Source organism: Magnolia sinica, chromosome 5 (genome assembly GCF_029962835.1).
Source record: "Magnolia sinica isolate HGM2019 chromosome 5, MsV1, whole genome shotgun sequence".
Taxonomy (NCBI): Eukaryota; Viridiplantae; Streptophyta; class Magnoliopsida; order Magnoliales; family Magnoliaceae; genus Magnolia; species Magnolia sinica.
Genome location: NC_080577.1, coordinates 15,218,994 through 15,233,500, shown reverse-complemented (window position 1 = coordinate 15,233,500; position 14,507 = coordinate 15,218,994). Strand labels below are relative to the sequence as shown.

Genomic DNA, 14,507 nt, shown 5'->3' with positions numbered 1-14,507 from the left:
TGAATGTTAGATGTCATGTGTCAATATACCTCAACAAAATAGAGTTGCCGAACAGAAGAATTTGCATCTATAATAAATAACTCGGGCACTGATGTCTAACCTGTCTGTTTCTAAATTCTACAGAGATGATGCAGTTTTTATTGCAACCTTTTCTAAAGTTTCAACTTTTGAAGCTCAATTCTCTTTATTTAGCATATCTGTGAAGGTGATTGGTTGCATTTGTGTTTCGTGCATGCTGGTCTGTCTTGTTTAATTCATTGCATTTTTCTTAACTATTTCAACTTTAGAAAAGGGTTAAAGTGCTACTATCTCGTTACTAACAACGAGTATATTTCTAAAGATGTTACATTCGTTGAGGATGTTTTATGCTTTGAGATCGATGTTTCTATTTCATCACTTCTTCCTCTTCTGAATGTTACCACCATTATTAAGTAAAAAGTCCTAGAGACTCATAACCCTGCCTCTTCTAACACCTCGCTGTAAAACCTAGTAATATTGCCAAACACTTGACATAAGGGCCCACGTATAAATAGATTGTCCAACATTGCCAAACACTTGACAGAAGGGCCCATGTATAAATACATTGTCCACGGTTTCATCTATTGGAACCGCTTTATACCAAAGTTTTCGCATGAAAATTGGCAGATCCATTGATGACACAAGGGCCCATGTATGAATAGATGGTCTACTCACATGCTTCATTGATGATCCTGACCTCAATAATGGATTTGAATTTAATTCACTAAAATAAACTGATTTTTATACATTGTAGCTCAATTGAAACTTTGTACTAAGAATCTAAGCAGAACTAAACCACTTTAACTTGCGAAATAAATCTCCAAATCAAAATAATACTTCAAAACCTTATTCAATTTCAAATATTATAAATACAAAAGAAAACAATCATATTCAATTAGTCTCTCTAAATTAGCCATCAACCAAAAACTAAAAATAAAAATAAAAATTCCTACTACAATACAATGTGAAATTTCTTGATATATTGCAACCCATGATTATCTCATCCAATTTGGATCATTAATCATTTTCGTCCCCCATATTGTTTCACTCTTCACATCCGTCGCATCGCTATTCACATTCATCGCACTTAAACCAACCTGCTCAAGCTTATTTGAGTTCACTAAAATTCAAAAAAAAAAAAAAAAAAATCAAATAATTTTGGAATTGAAGGACTGCCAAACTAATATAGTGATCGGGTTATTGTTTTACCTGGAACTGTGTATTGGTGTTGGTTAATCTGCGACTGAGAATGGAGAGCCAGAGAATTTCTTGTTTGGTCTGGTTTTCTTAAGGTTCGTAACGGGTATGGCTGAATGTAGTCAGCGTAGCTAGTGATGTAGCCGTTGTTATCATTTTCAGTATCTATTACAATACCATTATTGATATTGCTCCAATCATACGAGCCATTCCCAGCATTGTACTGTGATTGCAAGAATTGAGTCTTGAGTAGGTTATTCTCGTTCCACAACTTCTTGTTCTCTTCCTTCAGCATGTTTTTCTCATGTTCCAGTTCCATATACCGACCCAAGCACCCATTAACTGGGTCCATCTCCCAGCACTGGGCCTCCCATACGATGGACTTGATCGCCTTACTTCGATCATCATGCGACTCGATGTTCTTAATCATCTTCTGCGTGTTGCTAACTCCAAACACTTTATGCACTGCCTGGAAACTCTCCATCTCGTCGTGTGGGAAGAATGGGGCCATCAGGCAGTTGGGCTCGCACCTCTTCCTCTGATGCTTGCATGACGCGCAGGCCTGATGAGCTGCTCCGCTATTGCTTTGCATCTGAATTAAAAAGATCAGTTTATCAGATCTTATTCTCTTCTATATCTAAAATATTGAATACAAAATTCATAGAAAAAATAAAAATCTATGGCAAAGAAGAGATTTTATAGACCAAAAGAGGAGATTTCTGTTAGAGAAGAGAATTGTTACTATAAATGAAGGATTGCATAGATGAAAAAAAAAAAAAAAAAAAAGGGTCGTGTAAAGAAGTCTTTTAAAACAAGGGTTATGTTTTATAGGTATAGATAGTTCACGGGAAGAGAAAGAACTATAAGAAGGGGTGATATGAGCTTTGACGGCCAATATCATATTTTGTGGAAGCGGATTACGTACTGAGTAAACTCTGTGGGACCATCATGGATGTGTGAGTCTTATCCACGCCGTCCATTTTTTTTTTTTCAGATCATTTTAGGTTATGAGACCAAAATTGAAGGATATCCAATGCTCAAGTGGACCACACCATAGGAAACAGTGGGAGCAATGATGTCATCTGTTGAAATTTTCTTGAGGCCTACAGTGATGTTTATTTGTTATCGAACCTAGCTGTTCATAAGATCAAACAGACATTGTCTGAACGAAAGGAAAACACAAATATCAGCTTCAACCAAAACTTGTGTGGCCCCAAGAAGTTTTCAACTGCAGTTCTTCAGTTCACACATTTTCTTGTGGTGTGGTCCACTTGAGCTTTGGACATGCTTTAATTTTGAGCTTACGTCCTAAAGTTATAGGGATAAAACGGATTAATAGAGTGGATAAAAGACTTATATCACGGTGGGCCCCACAGAGTTTACTCAGTACGCAGTCCGCTTACTGTATACATGAAAATCATCCAAATTCACAACTCAAGGAAGCGGATTGCGAGGTGTGCCACACACCACCGACCTTCGTGGTCTGTTGATGTCACCAAGTTATGTGGGCCCCACCATGACGTACATACTATATCCACACCATCCATCCATTTGGCGAGATCGTCTTAGGTAATGAAACTAAAAAAGAGACAGATTGGAAGATCAAGTGGACCACACCACATAAAGAAGTGGGGACAATGATTCTTACCGTTGAAACGTTCCTAGGGCCCACCATGATATTTTATTTGTCCTCCAACCTGTTCATGAGGTCACACAGACCTACACAGACCTGGATGAAGGGAAAAAACAGACCTGGATGAAGGGAAAAAACAAATATAAGATTGATAGAAACATTACGGGGCCCCCAAAAAGTTTTCAATGGTAGACATTCAATTCCCACTGCTTTCTGTGGTGTGGTCCACTTGAGCTTCAGATCTGCTTCGTTTCTACGCATGTCTTAAAATGATCTCATAAAATGATGGACGGTGGAGATATAACACATACATCATGGTGGGTCCCACCGAACTAGGTTACGTCAATACACAACAGAGGTCGGTGGCGTACTGGTGTGTGGCACGACAAGCAATCCGTTTCCACAACTCAGGTGGGGCAAACAACGGGGAACAACAGGGATCTGATCTCAACCATAGATTCGATTTTGGCGTCCCTACACGTGCTATTTAGTTTTGGATAAGGCTTTTTTTTTTTTTCTTTCTTTTTTAATTTTAATCTTCACTTCATTCGTCGTGATTAGTTAGATGACAGATAAACACCATGATTACTCCACATTCAAGCGCTTGTAGTTGGTGTCACATCTCTACTTTTCCTGTGGTGTGCCCATCTGAGCCATAGATCTTGTTGATTTTTGGCTTTAGGTCCTAAAATCGAGGATAGATTATGATGGATGGAGTGGATTTTATATCTACAACATGTGGGCTCCATATAGCTTTGGTGTTTTATGAGATGAGCAGAACAGATGCCGTAGACGTTTCAAACTGGATTCCTGCCTACGTATGGAAATTAGACCGAATCCTACACGCTTAAAACACCCGAGCTCGTGGGGCCTACCATGCACAACATGTAAAATCTCGAACGTGGCTTCGGTGGATATCCGGGGAGCCACTGAGCTCTATGGTTCCTAGACGGTAGGGCCCTCCGTGATGTATATGTTTTATATCCACGCCGTCCATCTGTTTTTTCAGCTCAGTTAGGGCATGAGTCCAAAACTTCAAGTATATCCAAATGTCAAGTGGAACACACCAGGTGATTGGACACCCACCGTTAAAAACTCTCTAGGGCCCACCATGATGTTTGTTTTGCATCCAACCTGTTGATAAGGTCACGAAGGAAAAATAAATAAAATATCAGTTTGATCCAAAAATTTTATGGCCCCAAGGAGTTTTTAATGGTGGGAGTTCCATGTGGTTTGATACAAAATTTTTATGGCCCCATGATGTGGTCCACGTGTGATTTAGATCTGCTTCATTTTTGGCTCATGCCCCAAAATAATATGTAAAAACTAATTGACGGCCTAGATCTAAAACACATACATCACAGTGGGGCCCACTTCCCAGAACCACGGCCGCCTCCAAAGAAAAAATCTTCTATCCACGATTCCAAGACCTGAGCCAAAGCCACCAGATCCACATCTCAGAATGGCCACACTAAAGGGACATGAGTAATGGAATGCCAAGCATGGGTTTGTGTGTGGGCTTACCATGACTGGTACCTGTGGAAGCTGGGATCCGTTTGTGTGTGGTGCATTTTTAGGACTTTTGCTCATGTGTTTGAAGTGAGGGATATCTTGTATTTTGATTAGCGTCACCACTAGCCAATTATTCTATTTTAGAATTGGCTAAATTCTATGAAAGTGTTGGGAGAGAAAATTTGAAGATTCTTATCCCTAAAGTGACTCCTTGATCTTCAATTGAAAATTCATAGCAATAGATCACAGCTACAAAGATAAAAGGTGTTAGGCACCCACTATGCACATACAAACATACTGTATCTAATTCACATAATTAGACAAACTTTTAAGGATTATGATAGTTCTTGTGTGCAACTGATGCAACAGTGTATGTAATATAGTATCGAATACAATGCCTATGACAAGCGTTGGTTTGGGCTGGATAAATCCACCCTGACTTCTTTACTTACTAAAATGATAAAACAATCATCTCAAATTTTTGATGGGTAGGATCTGACTATGTCAGCGTTGGTGCTGATTGGGTGTTGAAGCAGGGTGTGTGTCATAGCTCACCTTTTGTTTTGGTGTGTGGTCTCCCATAAGTATGTCGGAGGTCTAATTGCTTTGGGGTTTGTTTTATGGATTCACTTTGGACTTCCGGTGGGCCCATGATTTTGGGCTTGGACTTAGTTTTGAGTTAGCTTAGAGTTAGTTTTGACTTAATGAGTCAACTGAATTTGACCTAGCGAGTCGCATGACCCAATGAGTCGACTATGCGAGTTGGGCTAAAGGTTTCCTAGGGTTTAGGCTTCTAAGGCTTTAAGATTGAGATTTTGGTTTAGGGTCTTGGACTTGATGGTGTTGGGTTGAGACAATTAATCTAATTTAATCAGCTTGTCAACCTGGAGTGAGGTGTCTACAGTATCTTTCATCAAACCCGTTAATCAGGTGTGACTCGCTAGAAAGAAGCATGTCTGGGGTTTGATGGAAGATAAACACCATGATGACCTTATAGACGAAACTTGTGGTTGGCATCAGATCTCTACTATTCATTGCAGTGCGGCCCACCTATGCAATAGATTTGTCTGATTTTTTTTTAAATTTTTTTTTGCTTCAGGGACTACAACTGAATAGCCCACTTGAAGGATGAAGTGGATTATACATGTACAAGATGGTGGGTCCATGCAGCTTGGGTGTTTGCATGAAACAGACAAGGTAGAAATTCAAGCCTGGGGTTCCACCTTTGTGTGGAAATTGAACTAGAATCCTCTAGAATACTTGATTTAGGCCACACTAAAACACTAATGGCCCGTTTGGGAACTTGGATTTGGATTGCATTGGAATCCAAATCACAATTACTTTGGAATCAAGGTGAATCCAAATCCTCATTTATGTTTGGTTGAAATGCACTGAAATCCAAATTTTCCATTTGGGATCTTATATTTAGAGGGCACCAAAGTTCTTCAGTATCTTCATAGGACTTACATTTGATTAAATAAATCAACTCTTTCCCTGTTGGTAGACTCACAAGAGTTTCAACACCGGGTTAAGGGTTGGAATACCCATAGGTGATGACATCTCACAAGGGCATGAATGTGTGTGTGGAAAATAAATAAATAAATAAAATCAACGGTTTATATCCCAAATTTGTGTGTGTGTCCGCGCCATATTTGAAAGAATGATTGTAACAAGCCCAATATTAAAATATATACTTTGGCCAATATGAAAATTTTTTGAACCTTTAGTGGGCCACAAATAAGTGACTCATTGGTGTTTTAAAACTGCCTATTTAGATGTCCAACATTTGGATGGTTTTGATAATTTTATTGATGTGATTTTAATGTTGTAGTCGATTATTGGACTAGTTTGGGGTATTATCCGTGCACCATGTGTCTTGTGGATTAGTAGCCTAATGATACCTTCATTACATGTGAAACTATCCTACTTATAAAAAGGAGGCAAAAAACGCATTGCTTTAAATACTCTTCAAATCCAATATTTTGATGAGATTTTAAAATAAAAGAGAGATGAATTTAAAATACCTTATATTCCATTTATCTCTAAATCTAGGGTTGTTAAACACAAAAAGCAACTATTTGAATCCAAAATACACCCAATTACCACCAAAATCAAAGGTGTCAAATGAGATGTAAGGCTTGTGGGCAGCACGTCGTGCCTGTAAAATTCACTACATCCATCGGGTTCTATCCTAGATTTTAGACTTAGGACAGAAAATCCACTTGAGACGACCATGCTACATAGAACAAGGGGATAGAATCTCAATATAGGTTTGTGTACAAGGTTACCATTGTGTGTGTCTTCATCGAACCTGTTAATTAGGTGCAACTGACACAGAGATGGGGGTGATAAGGTCAATCATTGTCTTCCTTAAGGGGATGATTAATCCAAATTGTGGAGCTTTTCTAGACTCCTCACAAAGATTCCTCAAGTCCATAAGGGAAAATAGGAAAATAGAAATAAATTAAAAGAAATTTGAAAATTAATTAATTGATGATTGTCTCCTTTGTCCTCGTTCCACCATTAATAAAGAAAAAAAAAATCGTAATTACCAAAAATAGCAAGATTCTAACTTTAATAAAAATCCTAATTCAAGTAAAACTCTTCTAAATCCTTGTTTCTAAAAATAAAAATTTCAAATCAACTTTTGCTAGTATCATGATTACAAGTTATTTCTTTAAAAATAAAAAATAAAAAAAATCTAAAATTCGAAAAATAAAAAAATATTACAAAAATCAAAATGATTAAAAATAGTATTTTTTTCTTTAAAAATTTATTTTTGAGCTGAAAGCCTGCGTTTTCTGCAGAAACGGATAGAAGCAACCCATAGTTTACCCCAGATAGCCCTTTGCAGTAAAGATTGACAGGTTGTGCCCCCCTTAAAGATACCCAAATCAAAAGTTATAGCCAATTTATGGTTCACCTTCTTTTGGTTGTCCAACCATGACGTCTTACATAAGCAACTCACCAAGATGAAGTGAATATATAATACACATGCTGAAGCACACAAAGCTCAAAAAAAGTTTAGAATTTATGCCACATAAGGGAAGACATAGATTGAACCCACTTCATTTTCCTTAAATTTACACCTACAGTAATTCTCTTCTCTATCATGTGTATAGCTTGTACGAAGAGGAGAGTGTGCCATCCATGGGTCCCACCATGTTTAAATGTAAAATCCACTCCATCCATTAAGTGAGAGCCATTATTTAAAATAGTACCAAAGATAACCTCCATTAAAACCTTAAATGGACCACACCAATAATATATATATATATATATATATATATATATATATATATATATATATATATATATATATATATATATATATATATATATATAATTGCTTGCATAAATGCTAAGTTAGCATGATGTGACCTAAGTTATGAATCTAGCTGACATCTCTTTTCCAATATAACCCATGCTTGAGCAGTGTGCATGGAGCCCACCTTCGACATGTATGTTGAGTTGAAAACCCTACTAACTTAAACTTCATTAAGCTCGAGTCCAAACCGAGCCATTTAAATGTAATTAGGTCGACCCCAACTAACCCAACCTGACCCAGCCCGATCTAGCTCAACCAAATCCATAAATACATAACTACATAGAAGCCATCTACATAAGTACCAGTAGAATCTTATAAGCTTACACCTCTATTGGTTAGCCCTGATTTGTGTGTGACATCGACTCTGTACGTGGGTAATAACAATAGAATAATAATAAAAGCACAGTAGAGAGAGAGAGAGAGAGAGAGAGAGAGAGAGAGAGAGAGAGGTAGGTGAGGATGTACCTGTGGGAAAGAGAGGAGATGGTGCTGAGAGGGCAATGAGATGCAGAAGGGTCGGAGAGCGTGATAGAAAGAGATGCTCCTAGTTTTAGAAGCAGAGGAGACAATTTCTGTTTTTAACTGGAATCCTTAACAGCACCTGTTATACGGGCGCGGATTAGGTAATACCCTCGCCTGTTCCGAGCTCGGGATAGGTGGAGGTTTCCAGGGGCCATCGAGAATCCGAGATCCATCTACACCGTCCATCTATTTTTTCATATCATTTTACATTGTTATATTAAAAATAAAGCATATCCAACTTCAAGTGGACCACACCACAGGAAGCAGCAGTGCTAAGGACGCCCACCATTGAAACCTTTTCAGGGCCCACCATGTTGTTATTTTGCCATCCAACATGTTGATATGGTCGCATATACATGGATGAAGTGAGAACACAAATATCATTTTGATCCAAAACTTCCGTGGTCCCTGATAACTTTTCAACGGTAGGAACTTAATCCCCTCTGTGTGGTGCACATGACATTGGATATTTCTTATTTTTGGACTCATGTTACAAAATAATTTGGAAAAGTGGATGGACAGTGTAGATGGAATCCATACATCACGTAGGTCCCTCGGAGCCCAGCCTGTCCGGAGTTCAGAACAGGCGAGGATAGTACCTAATCTGTGCTCCTGTTTTACACCCTGTGAGGCCCACTAGTTTTGATATGTAAAATCCACTCCGTCCATCAGGTTCTATCGAACATTATACAACCTAAGGTCAAAAATCAGATAGATTCATAACTCAGGTGGGCCACAGAATAAGGAAGATTTGGATGTGATGTTAACCATAGGTTGTGCGACATCATGGTGTGTATCTAACCCGTTAATAAGATGTAAATCACTATGATTAGGGCTGCAAGTTGGGTAGGCTCGACCGTCTTAGCATAGAGAATATTAGATAGTGGTAATCTCTTGATAGATGGCTTGGATATTTTACCTCTCTGCCATGCTGGCACGTATGGTGGTGTGTGCGCATGAAATCGGATTGCGTACTGAATTACTCAGTACGCTTTTATCGTACTGAGTAAACTCAGTTGGGCCCACTGTGAATGTATGTGGTTTATCCACACCGTCCATCCATTTTTCCTACTAATTTTAAGGGTTGATCCCAAAATTGAAGTAAATCCAAAGCTCAAGTGGACCATGCCACAGGAAGTAGTGTGGAATAATGATTTCCACCGTTGAAACCTTCCTAGGGCCCACAATAATGTTTATTTGTAATCCAACCTTTTCATAAGATCACAAAGACATGGATGAAGAGAAAATACAAACATCAGCTTGATCCAAAACTTCTTTAGCCTACAAGAAATTTTCAACGGTAGAGGCAATCAAGCTGTTTCTTGTGGTGTGGTCCACTTTTGCTTTCTTTATGCTTCCGTTTTGGGCTAAAGACCTAAAATGATATGTTAATATGGATGATCGGAGTGGATAAAATATAAATAAATAACGGTGGACCCACAGAGTTTACTCAGTACGCTAAGGGTACTGAGTTGCTCAGTACGCAATCCGCTTCCTGTGCGCATTAGATGAGTTGGACTCGGATTCGGTAGTAACCCCTCATTACCCACGTCGGTGCTCGAAAAGCTCAGTTGGGCCCACCATAGTGTATGTATTTTATCCACACGGTGCATCTATTTTGTAGGATTATTTTAGTGTTTGAGAAAAAAGAAAAAAGGAAGAAGAGGCAGATCGAAAGCACAAGTGAGCCCCATATTGGGAATTGAAGACCACCATTAAAAAATTCTTAAATGTTTCAGAAGTTTTGGACCAAGCTTATACTCTTGTTTTCCTTTATCCACGTTTACGGGACTTTATGAACAGGTTGGATGGCAAATAAACATCGCGCTGGGCCCTGAAAAGGTTTGAGCATCATTGTCCCCACTGCTTCCTGTGGTGTGGTTCACCTGTGTTTTGGATCTGCCTCATTTTTGGGTTCATAATCTATAATCATCTGGCGAAATGTATAGGCGGCATGGATAAATACAAAAAATCATGGTGGGGCCTACAGGGCTTTTCCAGCACCGAAGTCGGTAGTGGAGCGGTCACTACCGAATCCGAGCCCAGTTCACTTGTTCGCGCCTGTAGGATCCTTAGAGACGAAACAAAATCTTAGATACTGTAATCAAACGACCACACACAAAATAGGAAATTTCCCTTCCATGTCTTCTATTCATCTTCCGAATTTCCCCAAGCTGTGAATTTTGCTGATTTCTATGTATATAATACGGTGGGCCCCATTTTACAGGTTTAGCTTGGGCCCAAAAATAATGCACTCACTGACAGGAAATCCTAACCATCCAACTGGTGGCTAGAAAATGCATAGTCATCTATCAAGTGCGTCATCTGGGCCGAACAAACAAAAGGTATATATAAAGAAAATACTCCTTGAAAACTGATATTTCCATCCCTCTGTTTCCTGTGGTATGGCCTATTTGAGTTTTAGATATGCCTGAGTTTTTGGCTCATGTCCTAACTTAAGCTTGCGAAATTGGTGGATGGAGTGGATTCCTCGTAAACATTGCGGTGGGCCCCACAGAGCTTCTGCTGCGGAAATTCTTAGAGGGTGCACAGGCAATTCCTCAATAATCTCTCAGATTATTTGGTTGCTGCCTCTACCATAAGAGACCTATTATAGTGTCTTGGATTGACACTTGATACGCAGGGACTAGTTATAATGATTAGTTTGCTACATGCAAAAATAGGACCTACCCGATATATGGCTTGGATCAGTCACTGGAATGACTCAGTATGCACATATGTTGGCTCTGGTTTGGATGGTCACCCCATAGATAAATCTATGATTGGGGTCACCCCTACTGTTCCCCTGTGATGTGGCTTATCTCAGTTGTGGATTTGGATAATTTTTTGGCCCAAGAATTTAGAATCAGAGAGCCTACTTGGTTAATGGAATGGATGTAAACCAAAAAATATGGCATCCTTAGGATCATAATTAAGTGAATATGGAAGGTTTTTTTTAGGACTGTCCATTGTTTTCTACAGTATAGTCTTTTTTGTCACGTGCTGTGTCTGTCGGTCATGCCAGAATCAATATATCGGCTCAATTCAAATTGAACAACTTTCACCCTAGGCACTGAAATAAGTAAATATGTCAAATATGTATCGGATGCATATGATCAAAATCTAAGAAAATCGGCCACCTAGTCAGCCACTTACAGAATTTTGTAATGATAAGGCGATAATAGGAATGTGAGGTTTTTCTTCTAAAAATGAGGTGCACATTACTTTTCGTAAGAAAAAGACTTTTCAATATATCAATGCAATCAAATAAAAGCAAAAACTTGCGATTGGTTATTAGGAGCAACTACAAGAATGTCTCCCGAAAGAATTGTTAGATTTGAATAAGGATCAAGTCCCGTGCATGAGCATAGACTTGGATTACAACTAATGATTACTTCTATTGGATTATCACCACTCTTAAGATAGACTGAGATAAAATAAATCAAGAGGAGAAATGCGATCAAAAGTATTACAAACCTTACCACATTACAACCACGATCCTTAACAACTCTTATTACATTACAACTATGACCCTTACCACGTAACAACCACAACTATTACCACATTACAATCATAACCTTTATAACATGAGAACCTCGACCCTGAATGTTGTTTTTATCTACTATTATTTAAAAACAATCAAGTTATTAATGATAAGCACCTTACAATCCCGACCTGACCTTGACCCTCAACAAATGACAACCTCAACCCTTAAGGGTCGTGGTTATAACGTGGTAAGAGTTAGTAAGAGTCGTGGTTGTAATATAGTAAGAGTCGTGGTTATAACGTGGTATGGGTCGTGGTTGTAACATGGTAAGGGTCGTGGTGGTCAAGTTGATGTAATTAATAACTTGATTATTTTTAAATAATAAGAGTCAAGGCCAACAATGGGATGATCTGTTCTGTCCACTTTGTTGGGTAGCTCGCCGTGAGCCCAAAAAGTTCTAACTTGGGTACCGTTCACTTCTAACAAATATCACAGTGAGCTTGGAAAGTTTCAATAGTGAGTGCCACTGTCACCATTATTTTCTCTTATGTGGCTCACATGGGCTCTGGATCAGGTTTTTATTTAGGCCTTAGTTTTAAAATGACACAACAAAAAGGATGTGCCGCGTGGATTATACACATACACCAATGTAGGCTCCACGAGTTGGGTCTTGCCACGCCTTTGTGTACATCACTTTCTCAGTATTAAACATGACATAACTTCTTATTCCTTAAAAAAATGTACAACAGCTGAACCAAGGATAAGAGCAATTTGGTTTAGAAAAAACTTCTCAAAACCACGAGAAGACTATCGTCGAAATATTTGAAGGGTCAGGTCTCTTTTAAAAATTTGACCATGCAACGAAGTGGGTATGTCATAATCCCTAAAAAAAACCTTCCAAATTAAGACCATGGTCACGTGATGGCTGTAGCAGCTTGATTTTTGGGTGTCTAAATTTAGACCCTAATGTTAGATATCGTACACACCCACGTGTGTCACACGTGCAGCACTTTCATGGTTTTGGATTGGCGCCAGCGCAATTTCATGTTCGATATGGTACACTCACCCACATGAGTCACTCGCTTATAGAGCAACTGCCGGAACTTCCAAAGTAGGAAGGCACTGCTTTGGTATTCTGTGAACTAAACAGGGATATTTCAGTCATCTTGGAAAGGAAGCATAGACTTAGGTACTCCGTGAACCAAACGAGGGTTATTTTTAGTCAGATATACCTTTCCATTTTCAGGACTTTTGCATGACCAAAATGCCCCTGAGAAACCATCATATTCCCTATAAACGCATGTACATTCTTTCTCAGAACCGGTTTTATGAAAGTGCGTATACCCAAGCTCCATGAGTCCACCGTATTATATGTGGGAAATCCACTCCATCCATCAGGTGCCATTTTTGATGCTAGTAAATTTAGATAAAAATCAGCCAGACCCAAAAATCTGTTGGGTCACACCACAAGGAACGATGGGATGGAACCTAGATCATAGGTTTGTGCACAGGGCCACCATGGTGCGGATCTTTGATCAAACCCTCTTCATCAGTTGTGACTGAACTTAGAGTGCCCGTCGATGTGTCCCGTCTTGAGTTTTTTTTTTTTTCCTTGTTTTTTTAGCTGATGATCTTTTGTATGTACGGTGGCTACAAGGGTTCTCATCTGATGGACGGAATGGATTTTAGATAGACAAGATGGTAGGCCCCGTAGAGCCTGGTTGTTCTGCCCGCTGCTTTCGGGTCCGAATCCAACCTCTCCTATTTAATAGGATCTCTACGCAGACCATTCATCCAAAGGACCACCATAGATGACTGTGCTATAAAAATCATATTGATTAGCACAAGTCATGGAGATCAAGACCGTTCATCGAGTTGGCCCTGTGATGAAAATGGCGCATTCTAGTTGGAAGATCCCAGCCAATCAATCAGAAGAGTTTCACTTTTCATATGAATCGTGAACTGTAGATTTTGTATGCATATTTTACAATTGCGGTTTTAAATTTCTAAACCATCCACAGTATTTTCCCCCTCAAACGAATTGGGACCCTCAATGTAGTAGGGGCCCACCCTAGATTATCCAAGAATCAAATTCCACAACGATCAAATCATAGCCATCAATTTTCCCAAATGGTCTGACCAATCTCATCTTTGGACTACGGCCCATCCACAATCAAGCCCGCTAGATGTATCATCTATAATCACTTTATTGTCGATGGCCATCCAACGGTTGTTTAATTCAGTTTGAAAAAATTGCTACAGTATGGCCCACCTTGTTGTGTATGGTGCTATTCAACCCATGAATTACGAGAGGCCCACCATGATGATGGGAAACAATCAGCCAGATACAAACACTATAAAGCATATATTCCTTGTGAGGTGGTCCACCTAAGAGTTGAGATATTCGCAGCCTAAAAAATCAGGCCATTTCAAGCATTGGGTGGGCCCAGAGTGTTAAACGTACACTGACAATTTTAGGACGTGAATTGGATAGTGAGCTCTGTGGGACCCATCATGATGTTTGTGTCTCACCCACGCCGTCCACCCATTTTTTCAGATCATTTTAGGGGTTAATCCCAAAAATGACGCAGATATAAATATCAGGTGGACCACACCACAGGAAAATAATAGTGATTGAATGTCCACATTAAAAACCTCCTAGTGCCCACTGTAATGTTTATTTGACATCCAAACCTGTTGATCAGGCCATACAGACATGGATGAAGGGAAAAGACAAATATCAGCTTGATCCAAAACTTTCATGGCCCCCAAGAAGTTTTTAATGGTGGCCATTCTATCAAAACTGTTTC

General features: G+C 39.2%; 1 protein-coding gene across 1 annotated transcript; it reads right to left on the bottom strand.

Annotated features, from left to right (window-relative positions):
* Positions 1-268: 268 nt before the first annotated feature.
* On the bottom strand, positions 269-8,246 carry LOC131247230 (LOB domain-containing protein 2-like). The gene is made up of 3 exons (XM_058247641.1): positions 8,154-8,246; positions 1,228-1,807; positions 269-1,138 (listed from the first exon to the last, which is right to left on the bottom strand). The coding sequence occupies exons 2-3, from the start codon at positions 1,805-1,807 to the stop codon at positions 1,014-1,016; spliced, it is 705 nt and encodes a 234-aa protein (XP_058103624.1). The 5' UTR covers positions 8,154-8,246; the 3' UTR covers positions 269-1,013.
* Between the last annotated feature and the right edge of the window lie 6,261 nt (positions 8,247-14,507).